This window comes from Papilio polytes, unplaced genomic scaffold, assembly GCF_000836215.1.
Source record: "Papilio polytes unplaced genomic scaffold, Ppol_1.0 DF823824.1, whole genome shotgun sequence".
NCBI classification, from domain to species: Eukaryota; Metazoa; Arthropoda; class Insecta; order Lepidoptera; family Papilionidae; genus Papilio; species Papilio polytes.
In genome coordinates this window covers 283,724-303,750 of record NW_013525380.1, presented here as the reverse complement: position 1 = coordinate 303,750, position 20,027 = coordinate 283,724, and the positions used below count along the sequence as shown (strand labels likewise).

General features: G+C 33.2%; 3 protein-coding genes across 3 annotated transcripts in view; 2 read left to right on the top strand and 1 right to left on the bottom strand.

Moving 5' to 3' along the window:
• Positions 1-3,172: 3,172 nt before the first annotated feature.
• Positions 3,173-4,826, top strand: LOC106103292 (zinc finger protein 12; the record flags this gene model as incomplete). The annotated part of the gene is made up of 2 exons (XM_013283022.1): positions 3,173-4,128; positions 4,407-4,826. Coding segments are annotated over 2 exons (1,170 nt in total), but the record flags the coding sequence as incomplete, so codon positions are not given.
• Positions 4,827-5,137: 311 nt separating this feature from the next.
• LOC106103291 lies at positions 5,138-6,540 on the bottom strand. Its single transcript, XM_013283021.1, has one exon. It carries the CDS (start codon positions 6,359-6,361, stop codon positions 5,138-5,140), a length of 1,224 nt encoding a protein of 407 aa, XP_013138475.1. The 5' UTR covers positions 6,362-6,540.
• A 431-nt stretch (positions 6,541-6,971) lies between these two features.
• Positions 6,972-20,027, top strand: part of LOC106103290 (programmed cell death protein 4) — a 17,362-nt gene continuing 4,306 nt past the window's right edge. The window contains exons 1-4 of the mRNA XM_013283019.1: positions 6,972-7,445; positions 12,667-12,827; positions 19,111-19,330; positions 20,006-20,027. Of these exons, the coding sequence (XP_013138473.1) occupies positions 7,193-7,445; positions 12,667-12,827; positions 19,111-19,330; positions 20,006-20,027 (656 nt within the window). The 5' untranslated portion in view covers positions 6,972-7,192. The remainder of the gene's footprint in view (positions 7,446-12,666; positions 12,828-19,110; positions 19,331-20,005) is intronic.

The window sequence follows — 20,027 nt, the reverse complement described above, 5'->3', positions numbered from 1 at the left end:
TCACGCCTGTCTTCTGTGTGGTCGTGGTATTACACCGGGCGTGCCGGCCCTGCAGTGCTAAGATGTTAAAGCGGGCACTACCACTGTCAAATAGATATAGACAGATAGATAAGAGATTTAGAAAAAGCTTTTAAATGAAAAATGCCATATTGCGTAAACACATAAAATTTAATTTGACGCTGAAAATACGATTACCGATTTACAAAATACTAACTACAAATGAGTATTTTTCGGTATCGGGGGAAATAAAAAAATACCCTTCTGTAGGGAAGACAGGGTTAGAGTGCAGCTATTAAAGTGGGACACCGACAGATACCCAGACTGTACATAAAACTGTGTTCACCGACACACTAGTCCCTTTCTTCTTCACAAAGCTGAAATAACATGTCTATGCACATTCATCGTAAATGTTTACATATACAAAGTTTTAGAAAATCACATATAACTCCCGACGTTCTTACGGTGAAGGAAAACATCGTGATGCAACCTGCACATATCAGCGAAGATAATCAAAGATATGTGTGAAGTGAACCAACCCGCACTTGGCCAGCGTGGTTGACTATGGCCTAGTCACCCTAACTTTAAGGTAGGCTCTGAGCCCTTCGGTGGGGACGTATAGTGAGCTGGTGATGATGACGATGATGATATAAATCCGGTTTTAAACATAAAATGTACAGTCGGGGCTACAAAAGCTACAATCGTTAGAACATAAAATTTGCTGCTCTTCCATACATCTCTATCAATCGTCATATCTGAATCCACTCCTATCTTAAGCATAACCTCTTTCACACAATCCATCCAAACTTTCCTCGGACTTCCTCTTCCTTTGTAGCCATCCATATTCATTCTTAACACTTTCGAGTTTATGTCCCCATCATCTCGTCGCATAATATGTCCATACCACGCTAACCTTTTGCTTCTCAAATTCTCCACCACTGGCGCTACTTTCAAACTTCCTCTAATGTACATATCCGTTTGCATGTATCCGATTATCAATAAATTTCATTGACGGATCTATACTAATATAATAAAGCGTAAACACACGCTTTTTGTGGCGTAGGATGTCAGCAATTACAGCATATTTTTGAATTTCTTTAATAAAAAGCCCCACACTTATGTCACGCTTTAGGCTATAAATTTTCAAACATTTAAACTTAATGTGGGAAAGAGACCATAAGTTGCTGCCAACATCAAGGAAGCAAGGTTGTCATGGTTTGTCATCGTCATGTCATTTTGACATTTGCAATTGAAAATATGACATATGTAAACAGTAAAATAATTTTTTCATAATTTTATGCGGATGAAGCTGCACGGGAACAGCTAGTATGTGAATAAAATACAACGAAGACCCTTACGGGTTTTTTAATATTTTGGAAATACTATTTATGTAGCTGAGTGTACATGCGTTGATGTTACGAAATATATACAATATCATAAACTGACGTACGATCTAAAAGTGTACTTAGGATAATAAAGGTATATAGGTACAATAAACCTAAAATACATTTGGCAAACGTGCATAAAACAATATAGAGATTAGAAGCTTTCGCCCACGACTGCGTCTTTGTAGTATTAAAAAAAACAAGTAACCTATGTGTCCTTCCAGACTATCCTAGGAGGCCTAATTTAAGTCCCTTTCCCTTTACCACCCTTTTCTTATAAGGAGAGGATGGGAAGGGAAGTGGATTTGACGGTGGAGGAGATGCATAGGAAGGGGAAATATTCTCTTTATATACGTCTCCTCCTCCGTCGTATAAGGGTAGGCAACGCATCTGCAAATGCGAATGTCTATGGGCAGCGGTCGCTTCGCCTTTTTGGCGGATTCAGGTGGCCGCTTGCTCGTTTGCCACCTTATGTTTTTAAAAAAACCTCTACATTTTTTTAAATTGCAAAACCAGCGCTTGACCACTACCCCACCTAGACCAAGGTGAAGATGTGGTCGAAGGATGGTACGCGCTACATCTGTACAATTTCATCGAAATCTGTTAAGCCGTTTATACTACAAACCCTAACAAACATCCATCTATACTTTTCTATTTACAATATTAGGAGGAAAGTAGGAATTAGTATGATTAACCCATTTCAAAAAGGAGGTTCTCAATTCTATTTTAACATTTTTTTGTTTTATGTGGAATAGTTGCTATATTGTTTCGTTCTTTTTTTCATAATTAAAAACTAACCAGTAATTTTTGGGTTATCCTTAATAAAGATTAAAAAACTCTGATGAAAATGTAATGTTTTCTTTTGAAGTCCTTTTTTTAGTTCAAATAATAATGCCGTCAGATTTTCGGAAATACGAATTTAACGAAAACAGACGTTTTCAAGTATACTCTCCTTTTTAACAGTAATTTTGGTAAAAACTGGCTTTGTATAAGTGTTTCAGAGTATGTTATATTCATGCATGTTATTAATTTGACTGACAAATTAAGAACTCTTTAAAATCAAGAAAAAGAATCATACATACTTATTGCTCAGTTCTCTACACCTTCGAAACTAATCAATAAAACTCACTTCACATAAAAGATTATCGGAATCATCACCAAAAGCCACTTAATAGTAAAATAATAACCACCTTCTAACAACCGAATAATGAAGAATTAATAATAACGATTAAAACACAATTTATTGTACATTAATAAAATATAAATTAGTGCCCCATTTGAGGAAGCGACTACGTGCTTTCGTTCAGAATAATTATCGACTGAAAACGGAAAGCTCTGGACTCCGACCTGAAGGTTTTTCCACTAGTGTTACCGTTTAAGGAAGCTTTTAATTACCACAAATATAGGGAAGTGTAAAATTATCAAGCGTCTTTACTTGTTTGCTATGTTTACATTTTCGTATAAATTCAGTAAAAATAAATCTAAGAACTTTTGGTAAATAATTTTTTAGTTTTGTTAATCCAATTTCGTAAAAGACATGAGTTTATGGTTAGTTGGCAGATCATAACCTTAAGATTATGGCAACAAGTTCCTTTTGTCAAACCTGTCAAAATCAAATCAAATACCAATTTCTGATTATTTCTTGTTTTTGTTTTTTTTTTTTACACGAAGTTATTTAATTTTTTAGAACCACTATTTTCTAAAGGACTTTACTATTAATTGTCTTTTACTTTAGGAATTAAGAGTAAACCTGAAACGAATTATTATAGCGTTGTAATGGATGCCAATAATACAACAAAAAATGCTTTAAAAAATATTCCTGCCAGATATGTGAGAAGTCATATAAAAATCAAACCAAACTTTCACAACATGTAAACATTCATAATCCAGACAAAGCATACAAATGCAATATTTGTCTAAAGAGATATTCGCACTTGCAAAGTCTTCAAAGTCACGTAAAAATACATATAAATGGAAGATGTTACGTATGTGAAAAATGTAGTAAAACTTTTACTAATAAATATAGCTTAAATAGGCATATATTAACACATACTGATAATAAAAAATATGAATGTGTTATATGTCTGAAAAGATTTAATCAAAAATCTCATTTAGACGCCCATAGTGTAGTACATAATGGTATAAAACTTTTTCTTTGTGATGTATGTGGCAAAGGTTTTACACGCAAGGACACATTGGTTGTTCATATTAATTTCCATAAAATAAATAACTCACAATCAGTTAAAAGTAAGAATACAGGACTGGCTGATAATTTTATAATTAAAAGAAATACAAAAATACCACTGGCTGATGAAATCAATTTAAAAGAGAAACAAAACACTGGTAGTTATGAAATGAATTATGAAAAAGAAAATTTACCAATAAACCCTTTGAAAAGTGAATTCTTTTTGGATATGAACAAAAAAATACCTAATTTACATACAGAACATAAAAATACAATTGAAAACCATCAATGTCTGCATTGTAATAAACAATATAAAAACATAAAATCCCTTAAACTACATATGAATTTACACACTCTTTATAACACACATAAATGCGAAATATGTTCCAAAGTTTTTACAATAAAAAGCAAATATGATATACATAAATTAAGTCACTCAGGAATAAAACTATATTCCTGTAACTTATGTATTAAAAAATTCACAGCAAAACACTCACTTAAAATACATCAAAAAAGCCATGACAGTTCCAAACCTTTTCAATGCACTTTATGTGGAATAAGGTAGGTTTAAATTGTGAAGAATTAGTCAACTATGCTGGGTCAGTAGAAATTGCTTTCTTATCTGTAATTTTTGAGTAAAAAGTTTGTAATACAGTTTACTAGCTGTCGCTTGCAACTGGCCACATGGAATTAAAAAACAAAAGTAAGTAGCCTGTGTCCTTCCAGACTATCCTCTCCATCTAACCTTTTCACCAAGTTTGGTACAGCAGTTTAGGTTACAAACATCCTTCTAAACTTTCGCATTTTTAACATTAGTAATATCAGAAATCTTTTTACAGATTCACTAAGAAGAGTTCACTTGACAGACATTCTTTCATACATACTGGTATGAAGCCATATAGATGTGGAGTATGTGACAAGAGTTTTATCCAGAAAATACAATATACCAACCATGAGAAGACACACAATGGAAACAGACCTTATTTATGTCAGGAATGTGGCAAAAGTTTTAGTAGAAAAGACAGTTTAAATGTTCATAGAAAAAAATCATAAGCTTGAAATACCACAATGAAACATACATTTATATGCGGTTCTCACTTGCGCAGTACAGTAGGATAGTTGTGATGGCCAGTCATGGATTGTATGGATTTACTGATGCCAGTTGATTGACAGTCTAGTTATTTAGCAATACTGGCCAAGTGTAAACTGCGTTTTTAAAACTTTTTACATTTATATAGTTCTGAATTAAAGAAATATATTTTGTGCCTATAAATGTTTTATTTCTTACAATTGTTTTGGTGATTTTTTTATACAAGTGCTGTAATTATTTTTGTACTAGCTTTCGCCCTCGACTCCGTCCGCGTGGAATTAAAAAAAAACTAAAGTGAGTAGCCTATGTGTACTTCCAGACTATCCTCTACATCTACCAAATTTCATCGAAATCTGTTTAGCCGTTTAGGCTACAATATCTAACAAACACCCATCTAAACTCGCATTTATATTAGTATGATTGTTAAATAAAAAGAATAGTACTGATTAGAGTTTATTTACAAAATAAAATTAATATTGATTACATTGAAAGGCATTCAAACTTACAAACATTAACAATAACTCTAAAATTATCTATTTCTAATAAATTGTATGGCTTATACAGTTTAATAACAAAATTAGGAGCTATAAAATTACTATTTATGCTTATTAAATTAATTACAATTAGATATTCCCCATCTTTTAAATCTTTTGCCTCAATTAAATAACAGCCATATTTGAATTGTACATTTTGAATTCGGAACACCCAGTTTTCACATGTTGGTATTACAAAATTTGAATTTGTAGCCAGGAACTTCTCATGCTGCCATAGACTAATATTTGAGTTTTGTTTTTTTAATAAACCAGCCAGTCTGTATGCCAGTCCATCTTTTTTGTATTTCTTCTTTGTTTTTTCAATATTCTCACAACTTGATTGAAAACTGTTTTGTTGATTTGTTTGGATATCCTTTGCTTGGGTTATTATATTAGCTATTTCTAGATCTTCGCAGGATTTGGATATATTTTGAGGTGTGGACTCACACTCACTTATTGACTGTTGTGATAGACTTTGCGAACTGAAATTACTGTCAAAATATGTTTGTACTTTTTTTATTAAATTAATTTTTGTTTTTGTTGTATTGTAAGATTGATTTGTTCCAAAAACCTCTACATCTGAGATATTTTCTATATTTAATTTCGATATATTTGTATTGTTTTTTGCTTTTACTTCATTGCCAGTAATTTTATGTTGATTAATTAATTTTAGAACATTATTGTTTTCGATAAACAATTTCTTTTTAACACTAGGAGCTGTTTGAGGTGATTTCTTTGGTTCTAATATAGGGCTTAATACTTTCCCACAATTTTGTTGTTTCGATGATAATATTGGTGAAGTAGGTATGTTAACTTCGTTTTTGAACGTTTTTAGACGTGATTTTAAAATTGGACTTTCTGGATATTTCTTGTTACTTTTACAAATTAATACTGGTGATGATTCTATGATACGATTTTCTGAGTATAATTCATTGGTCGTTTGATCAGTAACTTTATTGTTTGAAACTTCTATGATATCTAAGTTGGATACATTTTGGTTTACCTTCTTTTTCCTTTTTCTTCTCCGAATGTTGGTAAATGAATTATTTAAGATGTGTTTATTTTCACAATCACTTGACTCACTGGATGACCAAAGGATGTCGTCGCAATTATCATCAGAATCAATGTTATTAAATTTCTTAGTAAAAATGCTCTGTTTGAGTTTTTTCATCTTTGTAACTCGATGAAACACTTTAAATGATTTAATTCGAACACATTTGAGTCACTATACAAGTTTTTTGTTTAATTAAATTAGTTGACTTAGAATTTAGCACGCAATAGATTTGTTTTGAATAATAAATTAGGTTAACTTTTGTGTTATTATTTTTTTGAAGGATATCAGTGATTTGATTGACATTTTAATTTGATTCTTTAAGTTGGTAGTAGATTGGTGAAAGGCAAAAGTGACAGTACAAACGAGCGTTTTTGAAAGATCGTTTATTTGAACAAGATTATTACAAAACATTTTTTTTTTACTTTTTCTTTTCCTTGTTTCATGTCCCTTAAGGTATTCGATTTGCTAGCTATTTTTAGTAAAATATTAGTAAAGACGCATCACAATGACGCGACGTCTATTAGGATATATCTCACTTTTAAACGTATTTCCACCGTTTTTGATGTCAATCTTAAAAAGCCCTGTATTCTTACAACTTTAAATATTGTGAAAACCTTGTTGAAAAAACGAGCGTTATTAAGCTGATCGTTTGTAGAAATCAAAAATGACACTAGTTCCGCAATATTTACTACGCAAAGTTGGCAGCACTGGTGTTGTGCAACCTTGTTATTCTGCTAGCTTCATTCACGTCGATTGAGTTCTCAAAACAAATACGCACAAGTTGAATACATAACACCGAATCGCCGAATACGTGTAATAAACCTCTTCAATTCTCATTGTTTAATGTTGATTCTAAAAGCGTTTTCCGCAGTTCTCTAATAGAAAACTGCTTGCATTGTGTAATAACATTGCATAAGAACGCTTTGAGAGATTTCAGCCGGTTTAGCAATGGAAGTCGACCGTATCGTTTGCGATTCAGAAAACGTGGCGTCCGATGAAAATGATAAGAGTGTGGTAGAAGGAGGCGCGGGAGACTCGGCTAGCTCTCATACCGGTCGTATTAAGCGTAAACACAGGAAATATGGTAGAAGCAACAGCAAGGAGGCGGTCGGCGTGGTGTCAACTCCATTGCCGAAGTATAGGAGCTGGAAAAACTGCCGCAGACCGCGAAATGGCCACGGTAGAGGCCTGCCTAAGAAAGGTAAAACATTGTTATAATTTCTGTGTTATTCCAACCTATAAAGTCATTAACGTGATCGAAAGTTCTGGAAAGATTGCTTATATCGTAGTATATTTGTAAATTATTGATTTGTTTTTTGTTTATACCGGCGTTCGGTCGTAGCCGTGCATTATCTTTTATGTACTTATGCAATTAAGAAGTTTTCTATGACGCATTAACAAAAATAATCTTATAAGAATTGACCTGATTCTGACATAACAAAGGAATATTTTGGTGTTTTGTTATCAATATATTTGTGCATATGGTTTTATTTTTATGTTTTCATGACTTTATATGTAGTGTTATCGATGTTATCTGTAATGTTTTATTATGTTTAAACATGTGGTCGTATTATTTTAGCGTGTTGAGGTGTGGCTACCAACATAACAAACGACATTTTAGTGTTCCAAGGTCACGCAAACATTCGACTTTTGCGCAGTAGTAAGCTATTAAATTGGCGTAGGTCATTTTTGTTTACATTTTTTCCCGCCTTTATATTGTAATTTTTTTTTCTACTAAAATTTATTACAGATAAAAATACTTTAACCTAACTTTCCCATTAGTTTGAAAGAAATCCTTATTTCAGATTTATTATAAAATTTAGTAAATGAAATTTTTTAATTCCATAATTTACTTACCTATATCTTCCTGCAGTCACTTGAGGGTCAGCATAGTATATATAATCTTCTTAATACATCTCTATCAACCCTCAAACTTGATTTTAACATATGTAGATCCTACCATTACTTCTTTTTTGTAACTACCTACATGTGGATTTCTTTATACCAGTAAAGTAAGCCAGTAACATACAATATCATTGCTGGCATGGAAACGCTAACTGGTGCAAGTGAAATAGATTTGAAGGAACTTTTTAACTTACTTTGAAAAGAGATTCTCATTTCATTTGTATATTTTTGTTAAACTAGGAATACCCTTTTATGGTTAATTAGCTTTTGCACAGGACTTTGACCGCATGTAATTAAAGAAATAGTAAAAATATGTTACTCAGTGATAACCTAGATTTTATAATGGTGAAAGAATTTTTTTAAATCTGCCCGAGTAGTGTTTGAGTTACATGCAATTATTGCAAAAACACTTCTTTTCACTCTATAATATTAGTAAAGATATAGATTAGTGAAGAAACAATTTGTTAAATATAAAAATAAAAAAAATGGAAATAAACACATTTGCTCGTATATCCTTTATTTATTTATAATACTAGCTGTAGCTGGCGTTTTCGCCCCTGTAATTTAAAAAAAAAATAGAAAATATAGCCTTTGTTACTCACTGATAACATAGCTTTTTTTAATAGTGAGAGAATTTTTGAAATCGGCCCAGTAGTTTTTGAGTTACTTCAATACATCTACACTATATACTATCTACACTATTATAATAAAGTGTAAACACACACTTCTTTGTTGCCTAAGATGTCAGCAATTACAGCATATTTTCGAATAACTCTTTTTTTAATACAAAGCCTTACACTAACATCACGCTTTAGGCTATACATTTTCACGCCTTTAAACTTAGGGTGTAAATATTTTGGATAAAAACCCTAATGTGAGACCATAAGTTGCTGCCAACATCAAGAAGCAAGGTTGTCATCATGTCATGTCATTTTGACATTTGTAATTGATAATTTGACAAATGTAAACAATATAATAAAATTTTCATAATTTTATGCGGATGAAGTCGCTTGGAAATAGTTAGTACAAAAATACAAATCTTGCCTCTTTATAATATTAGGATAGATTATAAGTTTATCAATATCTAATCTTTTAACATATTAATCAATGTTACTGTTTTGTGGAAAATCTGTTTGTTTTGATAATAAAAAAACATTTGTTCATACTTTGACATGATAACATATTGATAAAGGTACTAAAGATACTGCCATATACAACTTTTAAAGTGTATTTTTTTTTATTTTTAATTTCATTTGTAACTAGCTATAGTTGTGTGTTAACACATAATTTTGAATAAACATTTTTTTTAATAAAAAAAAGCCCTATGCATTAAGGACATTGTCAAGAAAGCAAGATTGCCATGGTTGTCATTTGTGCACTTGCATTTGAGAATTTGACAAATGCAAACAATAAAATAAAGTTTTTACAATTTCATGCGGATGAAGCCGCACGGAACAGCTAGTAAACAAATATAAGCAAATAAAGTCATATAGAATAATAATAATTAAATTATAGATTTATTTCAAATCCAATAAGATCCATAAAGTGTTAGTGTTTGAACAAAACTTGTGCTAGTAGAAATTAAACAATATTCATGTAATAATCAATGTGATGTGCAATACAAGTCGTTTAAACGATCCGATTATATTTTTTAACGAGCATCGACAAATTCTCCGATTGTACATTCATAGTATAAGACCTAGTTCAGTTAGCAAAGATCATGACCTTGAAATACGAAACCGGCTAAGGTCTAGGTTACTAGAGATCGATACTGACCCTTACAGTACATACAGAATTGAAAGGGGTTGTTTTGAATGCACCCCGTTTATTTTAACCCCTGTTGCTAGGTTGGGTATATTTTTTTACCGTTTTTAAATGCTAGCTTTTGCTCGTGACTTCGCGTGTCAGAATAAAATGTAATCTCTAGCTAACGTTACTCAATGGTAACATAGCTTTTTAATGGTGGAAGAAATTTAATATTGGCCCAGTAGTTTTTGAGTTATTTCAATACATACAAAAATACAATCCTCTTTATAATAATAGTATAGATAAACAAATTTATCCTCGTTTAAATATAAGTTAACACGTTAATTAATAAAAACATTCAAAGTTCATTATACTGATATCTATCTGTACTTCTATACTAATATAATAAAGCGTAAACACACTACTTTGTGGCGTAGGATGTCAGCAATCACAGCATATTTTTGTATTATTCTTTCTTTAATAAAAAGCTCTACACTTACGGCACGCTTTAGGCTATATATTTTCACGCTATGAAACATAGGGGGTAAATAAATTGTACAAGTAACCACGTGGGAAGGGGATCATAAACTACAAGCTGCCAACATTAAGGAAGCAAGGTTATTATGGTAACGGTAATTTTGACATTTGCAATTGAGAATTTGACAAATGTAAACAATAAAATAAAGTTTTTATAATTCTATGCGGAATTTAATGTTTTTCACTCTTGTTATTATGTCGTATGACCTCTTATATATGACATGTTATCGATTTGCCCTTGTCCCTACGGAGGGTCGGCATAGAGTACTACATACATCTCTACCAGCCGTCATAACTAAATTCACTCCCTTAATATCTTTTACACAATACATACACACACTTTCTTCGGTCTTTCTCTACCTTTTGTATTTTTTTATGCCACTAGTTATTGCTCGCGACTTCGCTCGTGTGAAATCTATATCTATATATACAAAATTAGAGTGTGTAATATCAAAAGAAAAAATCCAGATTTCGGGAAGATGATGTATTTGCGTTGCTGATAATGAATATCGCATTTAATTTTTTTTTGTCTGTCTGTGTTGGGTAATCTCTGAAACGACTGGGCCTATTTCGACCGGACTTTTACTGAAGGGTAGCTGACATAGACGGGCATATTATTGGCTACTTTTTTATTTTAAGCGGAACCAAGTCGCAGGAAATTAATATAATAAATCCAGCCTATGATATTTTCTGATAACGTAGATTTTTAATGGTGTAAGAATTTGAAATGGGCCAATAGTGTTTTTGAGTTATTTCAATACATACAAAAATATAAATCTTTCCTCTTTATTATATTATACGAGCTGTTGCCCGCGACTTCGTCCGCATGGTATTAGAAAACATACAAACTATATAAATTATAAAAAGTTACGTATCCCTCGGGAACCGGACATTTCTCGGGGATGAAGGTTATCCCATGTGTACTCCAGACTTTGTTTTATATCTGTGCCAAATTTCAATACGATATGTTGAACCGTTGCAGAATGATCGAGTAAACATTAAAAAACTAAATTAATGAATCCCACGGGAACCGTAACTATTCCTGGAATAAAAAGTAGCCTATGTGTTCTTCCAGACAATTATCTAAACCTGTGCCAAATTTCATAGAGATCCGTTCAGCCGTTTAGGCTACAAACGCTAACAAACATCCATCCATCCATCTAAACTTTCGCATTTATAATATTAGTAAGATAAGTAAAGAATAGTAGAATGTCGCCGCAACATGACTAAAAACAATGACTCACATTTTGTTATGGCGCGATTACGGTTCTACGTCAAGGTCACGTTGTAGATAACGATGTTTGTAAATAAAACATCACGCTATTCGTGCAAGGGTGTGGGCAGTGTTTAAGATGGCCGATTATTGTTCAAGAAAGGAGTTAGATAATTTAGTGCTGTTTATTTTAGACTTTGGGGCGTTATCGTCACTTTGCGATAAATCCCCCTGTAAAAGTATATAAAAACTAGCTGTTACCGTGCGACTTCATCCGCACAAAATTACGAAAATTTTATTATATTGTTTACAAGTGTCAAATTCTCAATTGCAAATGTCAAAATGACATGACATGACAAAACATGGCAACCTTGCTCCCTTGAGCAGCAACTTATGGTCTCTTTCCCACATTAGGGTTTTTATCCAAAATATTTACTCCCTAAGTTTAATGACGAGAAAATATGTAGCCTAAAGTGTGACGTAAGTGTAGGGCTTTTTATAAAAGAAAGAATTATTATTAAATATGCTATAATTGCGGACATCTTAGGCAACAAAGAAGCGTGTGTTAACGCTTTATTATAATAGTATAGATAGAAAATATGTGGGCAGAGAAAGACCATTATAACTTGGAATTCAATCTTAGTAGTCTCATGACCGGTTTCTCAACTACAGTTAACAATTCGTTAGTGTTTTTGGTTCCATATCTTTCATATGCGTTCCTGAACTACTTAACTTGAGTTTTACCTATTTTAAAGTTAGGTTAACCCGACACCAATTGTTCACTTCATACTAATATTATAAATGCGAAAGTTTAGATGGATGTTAGAGTTTGTAGTCTAAACCGTTGAACGGATTTCGATGAAATTTGGTATAGATGTAGAGGATAGTACGGAATAAGCTACTCACTTTTGTTTTAATTCCACGCAGACGGAGTCGCGGGCGAAAGCTTGATAAAATAGAAACTTCAGCAACCCAACATCAGTAGACTTTCCCCTGTCACTTAGAATGCTGTCACTTGCAGGTGGCGCTGGTGGCAAGGGTGTTTGGGGTGCACCAGGATGTGAGCTTCTAGAGGAATACGAGGAGGACGCAAATGACCCAAACTATGACTCTGAAGCAGTCAGCAATGGAGATATCGAGTTCAAGCAGGTTATTGTGGAGGCGGATCCAGAGGAAGTCGTGGTAAGTAACGTTAATCAATTATATTTACTTCAAAGGAATGATAATTATACAATATAGACATAACAGCTACAATAAGAGAGGTTTACTATTTTCAAGGAATTATTTCGTTACTTTTTAGTGTATTGTTTCTTTTTTGAAAATATCTTATTTTTAGTGTATTTTGTTTGGAAGTCGATTTTGTTTTTTATTATTATAAAAAATATATATATTGTATGCTATTTGTTTTTGAATTAAATTTGCTTTGGTTGTTCCAAAAAGGTTTAATAAAAATATAGAGTATGTTACTCACTGATTTCGTAGCTTTATAATGGTGAAGGATTTTTTTAAATCGGTATAGTAGTTTTTGAGTTATTTCAATAAATAAAAAAAAAAATCTTTCCTCTTTTTAACATTAGTATAGAGAGATAGACGAGGCATAGTGAATTTTTTCACCGGTACTTTCTCAGAACGGTAATATATTCGTTTTCAAGTTTAGTGCCATCTAGTCATGATAGTTTGACAAATGTAAGCAATAAATTAAGGTTTTTAATTTAATGCAGATGAAGCCGCAAGCAACTGCTAGTTTTTTTTATCTTTCATTATCTATATTAATATTATGAAGAGGAGAGATTTGTATTTTTGTATGAATTGAAATAACTCAAAAATACTAGGCAGATTTGAAAAATTCTTTTACCGTTAAAAGGTAATCTGTGAGTAATATAGGCCATATTTTTTTATTATTTTTTTTTTTAATTTCACGTGAGCGAAGTCGCGAGCAACAGTATTGAGTATTTTGGAATTGGATAAAGTCGTAGCTTTTTTATATCTATACTCTACTATTATAATAAAGCGTAAACACACACTTCTTTGTTGCCTAAGATGTCAGCAATTACACCATATTTTTGAGCAATTCTTTTTTTAATAAAAAGCTCTACACTTACGTCACGCTTTAGGCTATATATTTTCACGCTATTAAACTTAGGGGGTAAATATTTTAGATAAAAACCCTAATGTGGAAAAGAGACCATAAGTTGCTGCCAACATCAAGGAAGCAAGATTTCCAAGGTCATGTTATGTCATTTTGACATTTGCTATTGATAATTTGACAAATGTAAACGATAAAATAAATATTCATAATCTCAAGCGTATGAAGCCGCACGGGCACAGCTAGTATCTTTTACGCGTCAAAACAATGTATACGTGAATAAACGCACGGTTTGTTTTCGTGTTGATCGTAGTTTTCCAAGGCTGTTCGGAATTGTGTGTTTTGTTCGCATTTTTGGCACACAAATTGGTATATTTAGGGATTTTTTTAACAGTAAACAATATATTTTAAGATATTAACAAGGAAGTATTAAGATTGAGTAAAAGAGCGTCGGTGGCTCAGGAGTTTGAACACTTGACTTGTAATATACAGGTCTTTAGTTCGAATCCCGCTGTACCAATGATTTTCGAATTTCATATGTACATAACCGTGCACATGACGTGACATGACGTGCCCAGCCTTAAAGACATGTTTATACCAAACTGTTATGAACCCCTGCGGTCATCGTTTGAAACTATGGCAACCAACAGCAAAAAGGAACACATTCAAGTATTTTCTGCCTAACAGAGTAGTCACGGCATGGAACAACAGGCTACTGGATACTGTAGTGACGTCTCCAACAGTCAACGCTTTTAAAAATAGATTAGATAATCTTAAAATCTCCGAGCTACACAACATACAACGCACACGCATCAGCTAACTAGCTGCTAGTGTGTGCAAAATAATAATAATTTACCCGACGTTCTTACGGTGAAGGAAAACATCGTGATGCAACCTGCACATATCGGCGAAGAAATTCAAAGATATGTGTGAAGACAACCCGCAGTGCAGTGGTTGACTATGACCTAGTAACCTAACTTAGGTAGGCTCCGAGTACCTCGGTGGGGACGTATGGTGGTGATTTTTTTTTTTATAACAAGGTGGCAAACGAGCAAGCGGCCACCTGAAACCGTCAAAATGGCGAAGCGACCGCTGCCCATAGACATCCGCAATATCAGATGCGTTGCCTACCCTTATACGACGGAGGAGGAGACGCACATAAAGAGGATATTTCCCCTTCCTATTATTAGACAACTTATTTAATTGATACTGTCGCTTTTAACTCAGAGCAATACTTCTCGTCAAGACTTAGGATGCGCGCCAATCTATCCATACTTCTAGTGACATTGACAGCTGTCAGCTAGGGACGTGACGTTTATGCCGATAATCTAGAGTTGCGCCAATTCTATAGCACGGTACTAATTTTATTCCTAACACTATGCATCTCCTCCACCGTCAAATCCACTTCCTCTTCCCAACCATTCCTTATAAGAAAAGAGTGATAAAGAGAAAGGGACTTAAATTAGGCGATGATGATGATGATGATGATGATGATGAAGATTAAATGTTGGCTACAAACGTAGAGGAAGACTGAAATGTATGGATTGTGTGAAAGATATGCTTAAGGGAGTGTAATATGATGTGTAATGAAATATTACATCATATATTCAAGATATTTTATTATGATATGCAAGTTACAATTTTATTTATCTGTATTGATAACTAAAATCATTTTTTTATTTTCCCAAAAAAAAAATACTTGAATTACAAAGAAATACTAATATTAATAGGCGAATAAGCCGTGTGTAATGTACAACAATTTAATACTTAAAACCATAAAAAACAACTGCAAGTAAATATAAATATCCACGGATAAACATTTACAAACGCACGCTATTAAAATACAGAAAAACTCCGGTAGACTGTTGCGACAAACAAGATCTACTAAACTTGTTGTGTGGTCGTACTACAAGCGGAGACAGCAAGCGATAAGCGGAAGCGATTATTGTTAAAGGGATCACTTCAGGAAAAAGTACCTTGTTCATTGCAACGAGACAAATTCTGTCTATAACAAATAACTAATAAGATAACAGTGAGTACACGAAGGGATAATAATAAAAAGAAACTAATTGTAACAGTGGTAGTGTCCGCTATAACATCTTCGCGGGTCGGCCCGCCCGGTGTAATACCACAACCACACAGAAAACAGGCGTGAAGTGGAAGCAATTCCGCGTACAGTCTGATGAGTGTGGTGCCGGAGGCCTAATTTAGTTTCTTTTCCACCCTTTTCTTCTGAAGAAAAGATGGGAAGGAAATTTGGATTTGACGGTGGAGGAGACGCATAGGAAAGGGAAATGTCCTTTTTATGTGAGTCTCCTCCTCCATCAATTAAGGGTAGGCAGCGCATCTGATTGCGCAAGCGCAATTGCGGATGTTTATGTGCAGCGGTCGCTTTTCATTTCGATGGATTCAGGTGACCGTTTGCTCGTTTGCGACCGTTTATTATAAAAAAAATGTAGTCTAAACTGCTAAACAGATTTCGATAAAATTTTACATACATATATGTAGAAGATAGTCTTGAAGAACACATAGGCTTTTTTTTTTAATTCCACGCGGACGGAGTCGCGGGCGAAATCTAGTAATTTATAAATCTTACGCCCGCTGTTATTATGACCACGCGATCTTGTTATCGTTCGTGTCAACGACCTCGCATCGCCGAGCCAAACTCGACGCTGTTGCTGTCTGTTCGTATTGACCTAGTAAAAGATGTTTGCACAACATCGATCATGATACTAGGTATAAAATTGTTAAAACCCTCTTTATTTTTTAACTTTAAAAGTAATTTTCAAGTATATCTTACCAGCATATTACCCTTTTATATCCAGACCTGGCGCGGATTATTGAAAAATCGCGTGAAATTAAAATACAAAAGCAAATTGCCTACGTGTTCTTCCACACTATCCTCTACATCTATGCCAGATTTCATTGAGATCCGTTCACCAGTTTAAGCTATAAACTATAACAAACATCCATCTAAATTTTCTAATTTATAGTAGCAGAATTTTAGTTTTTTATAACGTAAATATTTCTCGGGTTTGAACCTTATCCCATGACTCCAGACTTTGATTTTGCATCTGTGTAAAATTTCAATAAGATATGTTGAAACGTTGCAGAATGATCGAGTAACCAATAAAAAATTAAATTAATGAATCCGAATAAAACCGTAACTATTCCCGGGATAAAAAGTAGCCTATGTGTTCTTCCAGACTATGCTCTAAACCTGTGCTGAATTTCATGGAGATCCGTTCAGCCGTTTAGGCTACAAATGCTAACAAACATCCATCCATCTATCTAAACTTTCGTATATATAATATTAGTAAGATTCAATAACAAGAGCATCGTAATAGTCCTTTGTTTACGATTTAAAAATATTATGCAAACGTTCAAAGGCGACAATGTAAAGGTAACTTTACACATGTCAAATAATATTTATTTTAAATCATCTTGCTTATGTTATAAATGCGAAAGTTTTGCAGACTATTTGAACTATGAACTATGAAACGTTTTATTATTTTTTTTTTTATTTTTTTTTATTATTATTATTAGACTAAACTCTTGAAATGATCTCGATTAAATTTTTCATAGATGTAGAGAATAATCTAGAAAAATACATACGCGATTTACTTTTTTTTTTGGTTTTTTAACTCCACTAGGTCGGTGTCATGATTCAGAGTCACATCAGCGAAAACTAGTAATAAATACGAAAGTTTAAATGGATGGATTTTTTTACTACATATCTTCAAAATGATTAAATGGATCTCGATAAAAATTGTCATAGTAGGACATAGGCTAATAGCCTATGCATATGACGCCAAATTGTACCAAACTTTTTTAAGTATACTTTATTACTATAAAAACATTCCTGCAAAGACTTTTTTAGTATAATGTGATTTAGTGGCAAAATTTAATGATTAAAAAGTGTCTTTTTTCATATTCCCTTAATAAGTTCTAAAACGCACACTATTGGTCGAAGCAAGTGGCTTATCTAATATGGCGTCGCTGTGTTGTCAATACACAGTTCATTTACGTTATTTTATATAGAAATACACTCTTGAAGTATTTTTACTGTAAACACGATATCAAAACTTTAAAATACATGCATATTCCCTATTACTATATTTTATTTTATTTTATTTACTCCCAGGTGGATTTGTTGGTGACAGCTAGTCTTCACAACTTTCCGTTAAATACTTTTTGTCCATTTTAATTTGTGTGAATTGAATGTGAAATTTTACACAAAGGAAACTAAATATTTCTTTGATATTTTCGTCCGATACGTGACAAATAAATACATGTTAGTGTGGCATAACCTTTATCGATTTGTTCGATTGTCGATCGTGTTATGCATAGTAACAGAGTTCAACGACCAATCCGAGGCTTTGCAATCCGAGGTCGAATTGAATGCAGGATCTGCAATACAGTATTAAACTAAAATAAGGCTATACTGTCCGTAGCGTGTTTCTTACCACGATTGGGTTATTTTACCGCCCCATTTCTTTTCATACTACCGAATCACTTTTGTCAGCCCGTGAACATGGCTATATCGGTAGCTAAAACAACCCAATTGTGATAAGAAACCCGTATCTTACGAACATTATATTTGTAAAAACCACGACAGTTTAAAGTTATCTTACTTCTTACTAATATTATAAATGCGAAAGTTTAGATGGATGGATGGATGGATGGATGGATAGATGGATGGATGTTTGTTAGCGTTTGTAGCCTAAACGGCTGAACGGATCTCCATGAAATTTGGCACAGGTTTAGAGCATAGTCTGGAAGAACACATAGGGTACTTTTTATCCCGAGAATAGTTACGGTTCCTGTGGGATTCATTAATTTAGTTTTTTAATGTTTACTCGATCATTCTGCAACGGTTCAACATATCCTTTTGAAAGTTGGCACAGATATAAAAAAAAGTCTGGAGTACACATGGGATGAGGTTCATCTCCGAGAAATGTCCGGTTCCCGAGGGATACGTAGCTTTTTGTTATTTATATAGTTTGTATGTTTTCTAATACCACGCGGACGAAGTTGCGGGCAACAGCTCGTATAAAAATAAGGCTGACTGTAACTCTATACACTTTAGAATACAATTTAAAACATTGTACTAAGATCTAGTCACTTAACACTTTAAAACCTAAGCAATATGTACTATCGGGAAACTTGTCGGTGTTCCAACTTAAATGTTACAACATTTAAACGTTTAAAAATGCAAAGTTTACGTAGATTTTTGTTAGAGTTTGCAGTCTAACTGCTGAACGGATCTCGATGAAAGTCAGATGTAGAGGATATTGAACAAAGGTTACTTTTTTAATTACACGCGAACGGAATCGCTAGCGAAAACTAGTATGCTATAGATATTTTTTTATTTTCCAGAGAAAATCAGAACCTGTGATATTGGAATATTTCGAGCATGGTGACACGAACGCTGCTGCGGAAGATTTATTGGAGTTTGTGACCGCTAAGAGGAGCCACTTGGTGTGCGAGACGATTGTGGAGATAGCTCTAGACCATAAGCCTTCGCACTGCGAGATGGCTTCCGTACTTATTTCTGACCTCTATGGTAGGATCTTCTCTGCCAAGGATATTGCTTATGGTGAGTAGAAAAATTGATAGTATAAACTATACTAATATTATAAAGGGGAAAGATTTTTATTTTTGTATGTATTGATATAGCTTAAAAACTACTGGGTCGATTTAAAAAATTCTTTCAACAATAGAGTACCATCATCTTACTTCTTACTAATATTATAAATGCGAAAGTTTAGATGGATGGATTGTTAGAGTTTGTAATCTAAATGGCTCAATAAATCTCGATGAAATTTGGCATAGATGTAGAGGATCCGGAAAAACACATGGGCTACTCACTTTTGTTTTTTTTTTATAAATTCCACGCGGAAGGAGTGGTGGGCGAAAGCTAGTATTCTATGTATTTTTTATTACACCCGGACTAAGTCGCGAGCAACAGCTATAGTTTATGTTACTCAGTATTAATGTAGCTATTTATTAGTGAAATAATTTTTGAAATCGGCCTAGTAGTTTTTGAGCTATTTAAATACTTGGAAAAATACAAATCTTTCCTTTTTACAATACAAAATAATTATATGTAATAATAAGCAATTTCCCATATACTCATATCAAACGTTTCTTCGAACAGACACAAAAGCTGAGTTCTACTGGTTATTGTTAACACTGTATCTTTTTAATTGCCACACCGACAGGTTTCCTAACTGTACATTTATTCTAAAACAATGTTTTGTTTTGTTTCCAGCATTCGAGAGGCTAATGGAGAA